Here is a 14636-nt window from a genome sequence, read left to right as displayed (position 1 = left end):
CTTTTTATTGTCTGCTGCAAACTCATCAATATCACGTACAATGAGTTAAAAACATAATTGAGAAAAGGCACAACGCTTCACATACAAACTTTTCTTTTAGTTCTGCACCCATTTATAAACATAATTTATTCGGCGGGGGATATCAGTTCAAATGAACTTGTTTTAAAAAAATGTTTTTTTAGGTGCCCTTTATGCCCTGTATACTACTCAACTTTATATTAACAGACTCATCTGAAGGTAAAGACAAACAAGCTGAAGAAGCAGTCCACCATGTGTCAAGTTCTGTTCTCGATACAAAACCCAGTGAGTAAAGGTTTTTCTATCATTCTATCATTATTAGTCCCCTACCGTTTTCACCGGAGGGGACATATGGTTTGCGCTCTGTGTGTAAGTCAGTCTGTCAGTCAGTCACACACTTTTCTGGATCCTGTGATTACTTTAAAAGTTCTTCATATTTTGTTTCATGAAACTTGAAACATGGACAGATGGCCATATGAGATTATGCACGTCATTTCATTTTGTTCCTACGTCAAGAATCTGGTTACTATGGGCAACAAATAGACTAGCTACTGTAGGGAACTCTTTTATTGCTTGGCAATGTCTTGTTACTTATAAACATACATGTTACAAACAACAATGCACTGAACTCGTGGACAAGATCAAAAGTGGGTCACATGGAGTCAAAAACAAGGTGAAAGAACCTTAGGACCACATACATTTTCATATCCCTTGCGATCCATACATTTTATATTTAAATGAAGTTTAATCTAGTGGTCTTTTACTATTATAACAAATCATGGGCACATTTACTTGTTTACATAGTCATTTGTGTTATATGACACTATGACTTATGTGGGTGATTGTGGGTCATCTTCCCAGTCTTGTTGTGCATTTACCTTATGCATTGTCATGTAGTTTTGATATTTGTGTCAAGTAAACTAATTTGTAGTTGTCCAGGGCTCACACCTTAACCTAAAAATCAACACTTGCCCTGGTGGGCAAGTGCATAGAAAATCTACTTGCCCTGAATGTAAAGCAGTCATAAATTTGTTATAAATAACTTGCCTGGACCCAACTTTTACCTGCCTGGGGCAATAGGACAACCGTTAATGTTGAGCCCTTTTGTCACATACTCTTCACACATGTATTGCTTAATGATGTAAAGGTTTGTGTTTTCTTTTAGCTATTGCAGTTGAACAAAGAAGAGATGCCTTAGGAAAAGGGCAAAGAGACTGGTCAAGGAAACACACATGTTTCATATGCGATAAACGAGTGTGTGACATTCCAAGGCATGTTACTGCAAAACATCCTAAAGAAGAACTTGTGAAAGAAGCTCTATCTAAACCATTGGGTTCAAAAGAAAGGAGAAATATTTGGAGAATTATTACAAACAAAGGTACATTCAAGCATAATCCAAAGTCAAAGACATTGGTGGGGAACTTCATGTTTTCAAACGATCAAGTAGCTCCAGGAAAGCAGAGGAGTATAAAGCTTGCCCTCATTGTTATGGTTATTTTTAAAAACCCAGTTGTGGAGACATGGAAAAAAGTGTCAAGCATCTGTTTTTCTTGGAAAAGAGAAAAATGTTATTCAGAGTTCCATATCGTCTATATCACTGTGATGCAGTCTGCTGCTTCTTCCACCAAAATTGCTCAACAGCTGTTGAGATTTTCCTAGATAAAATGAGAAAGAAAGATGAAGTTTTCATTATCGTGAAAAACGATTTCCTTTTGAGTACTTATGCAAAGTCTCTGCTTGAGGAGGGAAAAGAACATAGTGATACATCGTGGACAGTAAGACTACTGGCCAAACTACTAATCAGCATAAGACAGGTCTCAAATTGCGAAAGCTATTCCTGGATGGAATTGATAAATACAGAACACTGGAATGAGATAATTCATGGTGTGAAAACATTAAGTGAATTTACATTCTCTGAAAGTGGAATCATTGTTGAGAAGCCTAATATAGCTTTGAAGTGTGGCCAAGGTAGTAAAAAGGTCTTATTGCTCTGCAGCGGAGGGCATCGCTTTAACGCCAGAATGATGATGTTTTGCTGAAAAAGATTGAGAAATGTTCAAATTGTATGATGGAGAATGGGCTAAGACTTCCAAACACTGCAACAATAGCATCAGAACAAAGAAAGAAGACCAAGTGGAGTTGTTGCCACTTACAAGTGACATTACAAAACTGAAGGAAAAGACAGTGACTGAAATAAATAGGCTAATTTCTGAAAATCAGTTTTGAGCCAACATCAGGGCGGTATTTGATTGCTATCAAAACTCACTCTTTCAAGGCTAATAACCTTTAATGCTAGAAGAGGAGGAGAACCAAGTAAATTAAGAATAAAAAACTGGCAAAATATATGTGAAGGAAGTTCCATTTGTCAAGAAGAACTAGATGCAACTAACCTATTGAAGAGAGGAAGTTAGCAGAGAGACTGAAGCTTGGGTATGTGAAAGGGAAAGGTGCAAGAAGCAAGAAAGTGCCCATTATATTCCCTGAGGAGACAGTTGCTGCAATTGACATGTTAATGCAGCATAGAGAATCCTTCATCATGAACAAAACTAACCCTTACATATTTGCTAGGCTCTACAAGAATTCGTTAAAGTCACTTCGTGGTTCTGACTGTGTAAGAGAAGTTTGTGTGATGGCAGAGCTTCAACATGCATCTTTAGTTACTGCTACACAGATGCGAAAATATCTAGCTACAACTTTACAATTGCTAGACATGAAAGAAACAGAGCTCCGTTGGATAACAGACCATATGGGTCACACTGTTGATGTACATAAGAAATGGTACAGACTTTCAAACAGGGCTGTGGAGCTAACAAAAGTAGCCAGCATTCTATCAGCCACTGAATCCGGTCATCTTAAAAAGGCACACCATGTACTGTTTGATAATGTGAGCAAAGGTAAGACAATACAACTCTTTGAATGATAAGTTAACAGTGAATGCCTGACTTGTAATTAGCTGGGTGACAAACGGTTTTTGAGCTTACAACTATCTACTACTGTTTAAAACAGCTACTTTCTGTTATGCTTTTTATACACCCATTACTGGTAATTGGGGCTATATAGGAGTCACTTTGTCGGTCGGTCTGTCTGTCGATCTGTCTGTCTGTCTCCAAATGAGCTTGTCCGGGCCATAACTATGTTGTTCATTGTTAGATTTCAAAATCATTTTGCACATTTGTTCACCATCATTGGAGGGTGTGTCATGCGAAAGAATTACATCGATATCTCCCAAGATCAAGGTCACACTTTGAGTTCAAAGGTCAAAAATGGCCATAAATGATCTTGTCCGGGCCATAACTATGTCATTCATTGTGAGATTTTTAAAATACTCGGTACATTTGTTCACAATCATTTGACGGTGTGTCATGCGAAAGAATAACGTCGATATCTGCAACGTCAAGGTCACACATTGAGTTGAAAGGTCTAAATAGCCATAAATGAGCTTGTCCGGGCCATAACTATGTCATTCATTGTGAGATTTTAAAATGACTTTGTACATTAATTTTGTGCAGTCATTGGACAGCATGTCATGCGAAAGAATTCAAGGGTTCAAAGATCAAAATGGCCATAAATGATAATGGCTTAATAATTCTTAAAAATCACCATAAGTTAGCTTCTCTTGTTTTGTGAAGACGGCATGCAAAATATTCTGTGTCAATGCAGCATATGGGGGTATACGTCACGTCTGTGACAAAGCTCTACTTAGATTGGCTGTTTTAGAAGAAAACCCGAGGTATTGTCATAGCCAGCTCGTCTTCGTCGTGCTAAAAACTTTTACATTTTGTCAAGGTTTTGAACATTAGCTCTAAAATCAAAGTGCTTCAACCTACAACTTTAAAATTTCATATGTAGCTGCACCTTGATGAGTTCTACATGCCACACCCATTTTTGGGTCACTAGGTCAAAGGCCAAGGTCACTGACCTCTAAAAAAAAAAAAAAAAAAATTACAAGCTTTCATTTATTCAAACCTGCACCCGCAGCCGAGCGTGGCACCCGTTATGCGGTTCTCTTGTTTTAGCTCACCTGAGCACCAAGTGTAAGCTAATTGACCAAATAACATGACTACGTAGTCTATAGTGTAGGGGTAAAGCAGATGTGGGTTCAAGTCCCACCAATGGTTGACTTTCATTTTCTAGCAGGTGGATTGGTTTTGATTCAAGGTGTTGCTTTTGTAACTCCTGGGCCGGTATTCTGAAAGTTTTTCAGAGAATATCTAAGACAATTCTTAAAATTCAATAAATTTGTTGAACCAAAATACTTAAGATGGTTATGCGGGCAACCAATTGTAAAAAGTTAGTTTCCAACCCTGATGATGATGGTGGTGGTGTTTCTGATGATGATGATGATGATTATAAAAAGCAGTTATGGTGATGAGGATGATCATTATTAGTATTTGTTGATCATATAATGAATACTTGTATGTAAGATTGCTTACTCACACAGTTTGTGTAGCACTTGAGAACACACACATTGTATGTAGCACCTGAACTATGGTCTTAAAACCATAGTGCTTCTGTTATCTTTGATAGAGTGTGGGCATTAAGGAAATAAGTTTAGCCTTCATATTTTATTATTAAGCATGTTTTTAGATGTTGAAAAATCACAGATCGATGGACCATATGCTTGCACCCAGAATGTCCAAATGACGCAGCAGATTGGCAGGATCTCTAGTGATGGGTCAGAGTCATCCACCCTGCAACCCAAAGAAAAGAGGTTGTCTGATGAAGGTTAGTCAATACAAATCAATTCATGTTTCCTGTTTTCTACACACTTATTTATGGCAGGCAGTTTGACGAATAATCCTAAGAAACTAGGTTTCTCATGAAAACCTAGGTTCTCGCTTGAAGATTGCACATGGCTTCCAGAACCCAAGTTTTTATTTGATATCCTAGGTTTTCATCAGAGCCCAAGTTATCATTAAATGTGCATCAAACGGCGATAGCTTAGGTTCTTATTTGAAAACCAAGGTTCTGGTAAGAACCTAGGTTCTCATGAGAACCTAGTCTCGTTATGCGGTTCTCTTGTTTTAGCTCACCTGAGCACCAAGTGTAAGCTGGTTGACCAAATAACGTGACTAAGTAGTCTATAGTCTAGGGGTAAAGCAGATGTGGGTTCAAGTCCCACCAATGGTTGACTTTCATCTCCTACTTCTCAAGCCATTGCCCTTTGGCTGTGGGGGTTGAAGGAATAGAATACACCCACCATTTAGCACTGCATATCAAAATAGGTGACTAAACGGGTTTGCATGATTAGAGTCCATGCAAGTCATGGATTCTAGCAGGTGGATTGGTTTTGATTCAAGGTGTTGCTTTTGTAACTCCTGGGCCGGTATTCTGAAAGTTTCTCGGAGAATATCTAAGACAATTCTTAAAATTCAATAATTTGTTTAACCAAAATACTTAAGATGGTTATGCGGGCAACCAATTGTAAAAAATTAGTTTCCAACCCTGATGATGATGGTGGTGGTGTTGATGATGATGATGATGATTATAAAAAAGCAGTTATGGTGATAAGGATGATCATTATTAGTATTTGTTGATCATATAATGAATACTTGTATGTAAGATTGCTTACTCACACAGTTTGTGTAGCACTTGAGAACACACACATTGTATGTAGCACCTGAACTATGGTCTTAAAACCATAGTGCTTCTGTTATCTTTGATAGAGTGTTGGCATTAAGGAAATAAGTTTAGCCTTCATATTTTATTATTAAGCATGTTTTTAGATGTTGGAAAATCACAGATCGATGGACCACATGCTTGCACCCAGAATGTCCAAATGACGCAGCAGATTGGCAGGATCTCTAGTGGTGGGTCAGAGTCATCCACCCTGCAACCCAAAGAAAAGAGGTTGTCTGATGAAGGTTAGTCAATACAATTCATGTTTCCTGTTTTCTACACACTTATTTATGGCAAGCAGTTTGACGAATAATCCTAAGAAACTAGGTTCACGAAAACCTAGGTTCTCTCTTGAAGATTGCACATGGCTTCCAGAACCCAAGTTTTTATTTGATATCCTAGGTTTTCATCAGAGCCCAAGTTATCATTAAATGTGCATCAAACGGCGATAGCTTAGGTTCTTATTTGAAAACCAAGGTTCTGGTAAGAACCTAGGTTCTCATGAGAAACCTAGTCTCTTGGGATTATGCATCTAATAATCGTGGTTTTCATTTGGGAACCATAGTTCTCATGATAACCTAGGTTCCCAGAATTACACTGTGAAAACCATAGTTCTGATGACGAGAACTTAAGTTCTCTTGAAATCTGTGGTTTTCATTTGGGAACCATAGTTCTCATGAGAACCTAGGTTCCCAGAATTACGCGTTGGACGGCGTAAACTTGCTCGTTTGGAATACGGGACACATATTATTCAGGGTGCAGGATTAATGGGGTTCACATATGATTACACACGGGCTGGACAGAATGAAAACACGCTGTTAAGAACTTTATTTTTGCAGATATCTCAAGTTATTGAAATATGTTTGCAAAGTCTTTAGTGCATACGTTTTTCTTGCAGTGTGGGCCGATATCTTAAGATTGAATAATACATTATTACACATTATCAATTGAGATTAAACTTCTATTTATACCATAATGATTGCTTACTTAGCCATGTCTGAACATTGTTCAAAAAAATGTTTTTGGGGAGTAACATTCACTCTTTCACGTCTATTTCTTATCATACTGATGTATTGAAAATTCAATAATATTCAAAATCACTTTCTTCTACATATATGCCGTCAGCATGTACCAAGCAATGGGAGGCAACTGGAGGTTAATTATGGCAAGCGGTTCAAGGCATAATCCCAAGAAACTAGGTTTCTCACGAGAACCTAGGTTCTCATTTGAAAACCTTAGTTTACGCTTGAGAACCCATTTTCTCGGCAAGACGACGCACATAGACACATAAAAGTTATTATTTCAGAACCCCGGTTTTCAGCGCGGTTCGACGAATAACCCCAAGAAACTAGGTTTCTTGGGATAATGCGTCTAACCGTTTGCCATACTTATTATGTGTCATGTTTGGCCATAGCATTATCATAATGATTGGAAACTGTTGCATGTTTTTTTTATGCCCCCAAAGAGGAGCATATAGTTTTCGCACTGTTGGTCAGTCAGTCTGTCCTTCACACTTTTCGTGTCCGCTGTCTAATTCAAGTAGTTCTCATCTGACCTTCACCAAACTTGGTCAGAAGTCTAGATAATGTCTAGGCCAAGTTCGAACATGGGTCATGCCGGGCCAAAAACAAGGTCACGGGGTCACTTAGTGCGTTTCAGACATTCAGCATGGTGTCCGCTCTCTAATTCAAGTAGTTTTTATCCGATCTTCCCCAAACTTGTTCAGAAGTTTTATCTATATGATATCTAGGCCAAGGTTGAACATGGACCATGCCGGGCCAAAAAACTAGGTCACAGGGTCACTTAGTGCGTTTTAAACATTCAGCATGTTGTCCGCTCTCTAATTCAAGTAGTTTTCATCCGATCTTCACCAAACTTGGTTACAAGTTTTATCTAGATGATCTCTAGGCCAAGTTCGAACCTGGGCCATGCCGGGCCAAAAAACTAGGTCACTTTAAAACATTAACACAGTTATGCTTTTATGTAGTGACAAAGTAACAGTTGGGGGCATCCGTGTCGTGTGGACACATTTCTTGTTTGTGATAGACAATAATTTGTACAAAATGCTTGACAATACTGCTCATACATTTGATCTTATATGTTTGAAAATGATGATTTAGAAAGGCCAACATAAATCTCAAATATACTTTTAATGCTATTATTTTTCTTCAGGAAAGAAAAAACAAGTGCATGTGGCTTGGAGAGTTGATGAAAAAAAAGCACTGTACAGTGCCTTCGGGCAATATTTAAATGGCACAAGAGGTCTGCCTGGAAAAGGAGAGATTTTTACAGCACAAACCAAATTTAGTATTCTCCAAAACAGATCATGGTTGAACATTAAATATCAGTTGAAAAATATGCTAAAGAAAAATAAGTGAATTATTCTTTGAGACCATGAACAATGTTATGTTGTATATTAATTGATACTTTGAAAAGTGTTCTGTTGTGCATTAATTGAGACCTTGAACAGTGTTCATTTGTGTATTAATTGAGACCTTGAACAGTGCTCATTTGTGTATTAATTGAGACCTTGAACAGTGCTCATTTGTGTATTGAGACCTTGAACAGTGCTCATTTGTGTATTAATTGAGACCTTGAACAGTGCTCATTTGTGTATTAATTGAGACCTTGAACAGTGCTCATTTGTGTATTAATTGAGACCTTGAACAGTGTTCAGTTGTGTATTAATTGAGACCTTGAACTGTGCTCATTTGTGTATTAATTGAGACCTTGAACAGTGCTCATTTGTGTATTAATTGAGACCTTGAACAGTGCTCATTTGTGTATTAATTGAGACCTTGAACAGTGTTCATTTGTGTATTAATTGAGACATTGAACAGTGTTCAGTTGTGTATTAATTGAGACCTTGAACAGTGCTCATTTGTGTATTAATTGAGACCTTGAACAGTGCTCATTTGTGTATTAATTGAGACCTTGAACAGTGTTCATTTGTGTATTAATTGAGACCTTGAACAGTGTTCAGTTGTGTATTAATTGAGACCTTGAACAGTGCTCATTTGTGTATTAATTGAGACCTTGAACAGTGCTCATTTGTGTATTAATTGAGACCTTGAACAGTGTTCAGTTGTGTATTAATTGAGACCTTGAACAGTGTTCATTTGTGTATTAATTGAGACCTTGAACAGTGCTCATTTGTGTATTAATTGAGACCTTGAACAGTGCTCATTTGTGTATTAATTGAGACCTTGAACAGTGTTCAGTTGTGTATTAATTGAGACCTTGAACAGTGCTCATTTGTGTATTAATTGAGACCTTGAACAGTGCTCATTTGTGTATTAATTGAGACCTTGAACAGTGCTCATTTGTGTATTAATTGAGATGTTGATCTTAGTTGTAAAACTTCTTTCTTGAACTTTTGCTGTTAGTCATTTTTGTAACTAAGATTTAGATTAACCCTTTACCAAACGACAAATCTTGAACTCTTCTAAATTGGAAGAAGTTGCAGATGACAATTACAATTGTAAAATAATGTAAAGAAATTGCTTTTGCAGGTGAGAAATCATTGTGGGATAAGGAGAAAGTGTGGGTCAATTTGAGCAATTTCTCCTTTTCTCACAATTATTTCTAGATCCGTCTGCAACAAACTAGTAAAATTTCGTCATTGTTTGGTAAAGGGTTAGGATTTTCAAATTTGTGCTAAACACTATATTGTACCATTAGAAACTAATACTCTATGCCCCCTTATAAACAGGTCGTTATATCCCAAGAGGTCTATATACAAAGTATGTGGGGACTATATTTGATTCCATCTGTTTGTCCATTGTCTGTAGATAAAATTTTGTTTTTAATTTTTCAAGGATGGCATTTTGACAGAATTTAATAAAATGTTCATATTTAAATGCAATAATGTACTGTGTGTCTTCCTGTTATTTCATTTTTGGATTGAAATTTAATGGCCTACACTACAGGCAGCAACTTCAAGGGGCCATATTGGGGTATTCATCTCATTAACTCATTGGTTCCTGTTTCAATTTGCAGCAAAGGACTTCAACAAGAATTTTATTAAATGTCAGATAATTGTTTAGAACTGTTTTATGTATCATTAGCCCTTGAACACTAAGGGACAAAAGGAGGAATTGCTCACCATGACCAATTTCTCCTTATTTTCCCCGTCGAAATGAAATTTCGGAAGGGATATTGTAATAGTCTCCGTCTGTCTGTCTGTCCGTCCGTCCGAAACTTTGTCCAGAGCATATCTCAAAAACTATAAGAGGTATCAACACCAAACTTCATAGGTAGATAGATATCGATGAGGAGAAGTGCAGTGTAAAAGAACCATTACTCCCATATAAAAAATGGGAGTTATAGCCCTTTGTTATCCCGGCCGAAATGAAATTTCGGAAGGGAATATAGTAAGTCTCCGTCCGTCCTTCTGTCAGAAACTTTGTCCATAGCATAACTCCAAATCTATTCAATGGATTAACTTTAAACTTAGAATATAAACAGATGGCAACTAGGAGAAATGCAGTGACCAAGAACCATAACTCTATCTACCTTAGTTTTTTAATTATTTCCCTTTATATAATTTCAAAGTAAATTTTTGTCCGGAGCAAAACTCTAAATCTACTGAAGGGATTTACTTGAAACTTGAAATATAAACAGATGGCAAGTAGAAGTGCAGTGACTAAGAACCATAACAGTATCTACCTTAGTTTTTGAATGATCTCCCTTTATTTAATTTCAAAGTAAATTTTTTGTCCGGAGCAAATCTACTGAAGGGATTTACTTGAAACTAGAAATATAAACAGATGGCAACTAGGAGAAGTGCATTGAACATGAACTATAACTCTATCGGCCGTAGTTTTTGAATTATCTCCCTTTATTTTATTTCATAGTAAATTTGTATCTGTTTTGTCCGGAGCATAACTACAAATGTTCTCATACAAGCAAACAATTTCGGCGGGGATGGCCATGTCAACATGGCTCTTGTTTATATGGTATGTATTTATTTTGTCATTCCTTTAAAGGTCAACCTCTTGAACAAGAATTTAAGCTAACTTTGTATTGTCAATTTGAAGTAAAAATTGTTGAACAAAACAAGTTTGATAAAAAAATGTCTCGATATATGTTAAAAGCTATTTTTAGTCCCATACCGGTGTAACCGGAGGGGACATGGTTTGCGCTCTGTGTGTTGGTCAGTCACACTTTTCTGAATCCTGCAATAACTTAAAAAGTTCATCATATTTTTTCACAAAACTTAAAACATGGGCAGATGGCAATATGGAGATTTTTTATGCACATCATTTAATTTTGTTCATACGTCAAGAATTCTGGTTGCTATGGCAACAAATAGACTAGCTACCGCTAGGCGACTTTTATTGCTTGGCAATAGTTTTGTTGTATAATAGTTATCTTTTTTATGTTTTTTTTATTGTTTCTCAGTGCATACGACAGTTTTTATATCTATTTTCTATTTCTGCTCCACCCTTCGCCATTGTTACTGCTGTACCCTTTGCCAGTATTTAAAGCAGACTTTAATGTTATGCTCAACTTTTGGTCTTCAACACCTTGAAGCAAATACAAACTACAATGCAATATTTCATTTGAATGGTTAAGCTTGTATTAATCAAGATTTTGATGACTTGGAAAATGACTGAACCAAGTCACATTTTGTAAAAGTTGACTTAGTCCGCTTGTGTGCTCTATGCAATCTTTATTGTTTGCCTAATACTCATTAATCACATTTACTGTTTTTGCATACATTTAGAGAAGAGTTCTTTATGTCATTGATCGTTTTAGCATCTGCTTCAAATGTTTAGGAACATGAGAGAATTGATTTGGATAATATCAGGGGGAAATGTTTATTTCAGAGATCTGGATAAGTGGGGTATTTCCTTGCTAGCTTTCTTAATTTTGATCAAAATTCTATGTTGTGGGTACTCATTAGAACCGTCTCTATGAGACAATTCCAATGAGTACCCACAACATTGGACTTAGTGAAAAATAACTGATATAGAAAGAAGTCAGATTCTTGCCCTTATCTAAACCTCTGTTCATTTGGTGCACTGTTCAATTTTTGTAATGAATGGCGGCCCTAACTTTGTTCTTATGTTAGGTTGTCCAAACTGGAAGCAGCAGCAGATAACAGTATTATTCCAAAGTCAGAAATTGACATTTCATATGCTGCTCATTCCCTTTTTTCAGAAATTTGCAGCTGAGGGCTTTAAAGGGATCTCATTAAAAGAAGCACATCTTTAAGAATAGTTGTTTCATCACGGAATTTGCGAAAAAACCTTGAGACAAAATGAGAAATTGTTTATCATGAGCAAATTGTTCTTCTGTCTCAATGTTATAGATGCTGTCTGCTGCAAAGGATTCGAAAAGCGCTTGAATAAGGGGAAGAAATAATGCAAATTCAAGATAGTATTTAATTTGATGTATACTTTTCTTTTTGACATCTGTTTGCATTTGTAATTTAAAACCATTGTCTTTTATTTTGAATTTTACTGGTTTCATACTTTTATTTTCATTTTGCAAGTTTATAGTTCTACGTTGTTCATTTCATTCATTAAATGTCATAAATCAATAAGTGTTTCTTTTTATTTGAATAATAAGGGAGCGTGTGAAAGGGATTGAGCTAGAGATGGAAAGTAAATGTAGATGGAGAAGCTCCATATCTCCATGTGTAATCAGCTCTACTGGCCGAAGGCCTGAAGAGCTTATATGATGGTGTGGTTTCCGTTGTCCGTCTGTCTGTCCGTCCGTGCGTCCAATAGACTTTTTCTTGTTTACCTAATAAATTCCACAGTTTTCATCCGATTCTTTTCAAACTTACACAGTGTCTTTATATCAATGAGGACTCGAACCCTATTTAAAAGAGCAACATCCGAGAAATAAGTCCAGAATTGTCTCTCCTTAAATTTGAGAAAATTGTGAAATTCCACTTGTTTAAGCGATTAAGTCCACAATTTTCATCCAATTCATACAATACTTGCACAGTGTCTTCATATCAATGAGGACTTAAAACCCTATTCAAAACGAGCAAAAATCGGAGCAATCAGTCCAGAAATATCTCCCCTTGAATTAAAGAAAATTGTGAAATTCCGCTTGTTTACGCGATAAAGTCCACACTTTTCATCAGATATTTTCCAAACTTGCACATTGACCTTCTATTAACATGAGGCGATACTTATTATTTAGGGGTGATTAATTTCCCATTGGCCTGGTGTGATTGCCAGAGGTTACTATCCGAAGGGTGGTCTTGTAACAATAATATGACAGAAATATGATAGGGTGAAACCCCCTCCCCTTATTTTGGATCAGCGTACTGCCTTACTTTGAATAAGAGTACTGCAAACTTTTAAATAGAGAACGCAAGGGGTATAAAATGCATTTCATAGAAAGAATTCTCTTGTCGGGCTCGCTTGTTTATGATAGTGTTGATTGAAGCTATTTCAAAGAAAAACATGGGCAAAATTATTGCGCTCTTGATCTCTGTGTTTTCAAAGGCAAAATAGTTGCGTTCCGACCCATTGCGTACGGCCTATACCAACCTTGAATATTTTGTACCACTTATGGACGTTTCATTCTCAAATACTTGTTTAAAGTTACCTGAAGTGGGCAGTGGTCCTACTTGTAAGGTTGTTCGAATTCTAGATGGTGAAGAAATTATTTTAATTATTTAAACACGGACAATAAAAGTTCCGATCGAGGCGGATAATTTCATATTGTGTGTTGATTTCGGGTGTTGCGAGAAAGAATGAGTATTTTTTTTCGGCGTAGCTGTTTAACCCAGCCTTTCACCTTAAATCACCTTTTACATAACGCCAGCAGACCCGAATGAATACAATTCATTTATTCCATTGGCTGAGTGAGCATAATCCACTAGAACATTGGCAACATCACCGCGTTTTTTAGTTTAGGATGTAAACTGTTCAGTGTAGGTAGATGCGTACTACTCTCTACATCAACCCACATACACTTACTATATGCCTCTACAAAGCAAAGAAATTGCAAAAAAATGGCTGGAAATAAGGTTTTTTGTCACCAAAAAGAATTATAAAGTCACTGCTCATATAAGATTTCCTGGTCTTCTCCAGATGGTATTCATGTTTTTCCAACATGGTCATTAAAAACGCAAATTTCTCCACAAGAAATAGTATATTGGAGAAACCCTGCTGAGAGGTTATTGCAGACATGTGTAAGTTTGTATAAATCCTTAAATTATTGTAGTGGCTTGCAAATTAAAGCAGTTTTTCTCCCCTAAATGCCTGAATATGGTCCATTTTGCCCAATCTTCTACTTCAGGGAGCCACATTTCTCTCATTTTTAAGAAAATTTGTCAGGAATTTTTCTACATGTAAGCCAATACCTTTGTTATCAATGTTAATACACAGTTGTTTCAAATTGGACTTGGAAAATTTTAATTTTTCCAATTTACTTACCCTATGTAAGTTCATGGTGAAATACCGAACACTGCTCCAATGAATTTACACTGCTCGCAAGGTTTCGGGTTTCCTGGGGTATACATGTTCATACAAAACATACACTCACATTTTGGCCCAGTTACAATTACGCATTGCCGGTCAATTCCTTCCCCAAGACCTTCAGGATCAGTGTTGGGTCAGTAAATCGTCAGGGTAAGACGGAATGTACTATCAATAAATGCCTTATGTTGATAACACAGTCTTGCTTTTAAGATATAAAATTACACGAATTTTAGGGAAAGAAATGAATGAAAACCTATCGGTAAATGCCATTTGTCTTGTGAAACAAAACTACCGAAATATAAGTGTCCGTGATATAAGGGAAAACTGCAAGCCAGAATAGGCTACCGACATTTGCCAGTTTGCTATACATAACACAGTTTGACTTCAATTTTCTATCGGAAAGTATCGTGGTTTGATGTTCCATTTAAAAGACGAAATGAGATTTTTAAAGACCCGCATCATACAAAAATGGGTCTTAAGTAATATGCTGCCAGAGTAGCTCCAGCCAAGCTTTTCAGGATATGCATACTGAATAGGCTACTCTGCGAA

The 14636-nt window shown here is 36.7% G+C and overlaps 1 protein-coding gene across 1 annotated transcript; it reads left to right on the top strand.

Annotated features, from left to right (window-relative positions):
* Positions 1-1859: 1859 nt before the first annotated feature.
* Positions 1860-12150, top strand: LOC127858672 (uncharacterized). Its single transcript, XM_052395875.1, has 5 exons — positions 1860-1986; positions 2418-2912; positions 4606-4743; positions 5745-5882; positions 7810-12150. The coding sequence occupies exons 1-5, from the start codon at positions 1860-1862 to the stop codon at positions 8013-8015; spliced, it is 1104 nt and encodes a 367-aa protein (XP_052251835.1). The 3' UTR covers positions 8016-12150.
* Positions 12151-14636: the final 2486 nt, after the last annotated feature.

The sequence above is a fragment of the Dreissena polymorpha genome, chromosome 14, assembly GCF_020536995.1.
Source record: "Dreissena polymorpha isolate Duluth1 chromosome 14, UMN_Dpol_1.0, whole genome shotgun sequence".
NCBI classification, from domain to species: Eukaryota; Metazoa; Mollusca; class Bivalvia; order Myida; family Dreissenidae; genus Dreissena; species Dreissena polymorpha.
The sequence above is the reverse complement of the archived record's forward strand: the minus strand, read 5'-3'. Positions and strand labels throughout refer to the sequence as shown.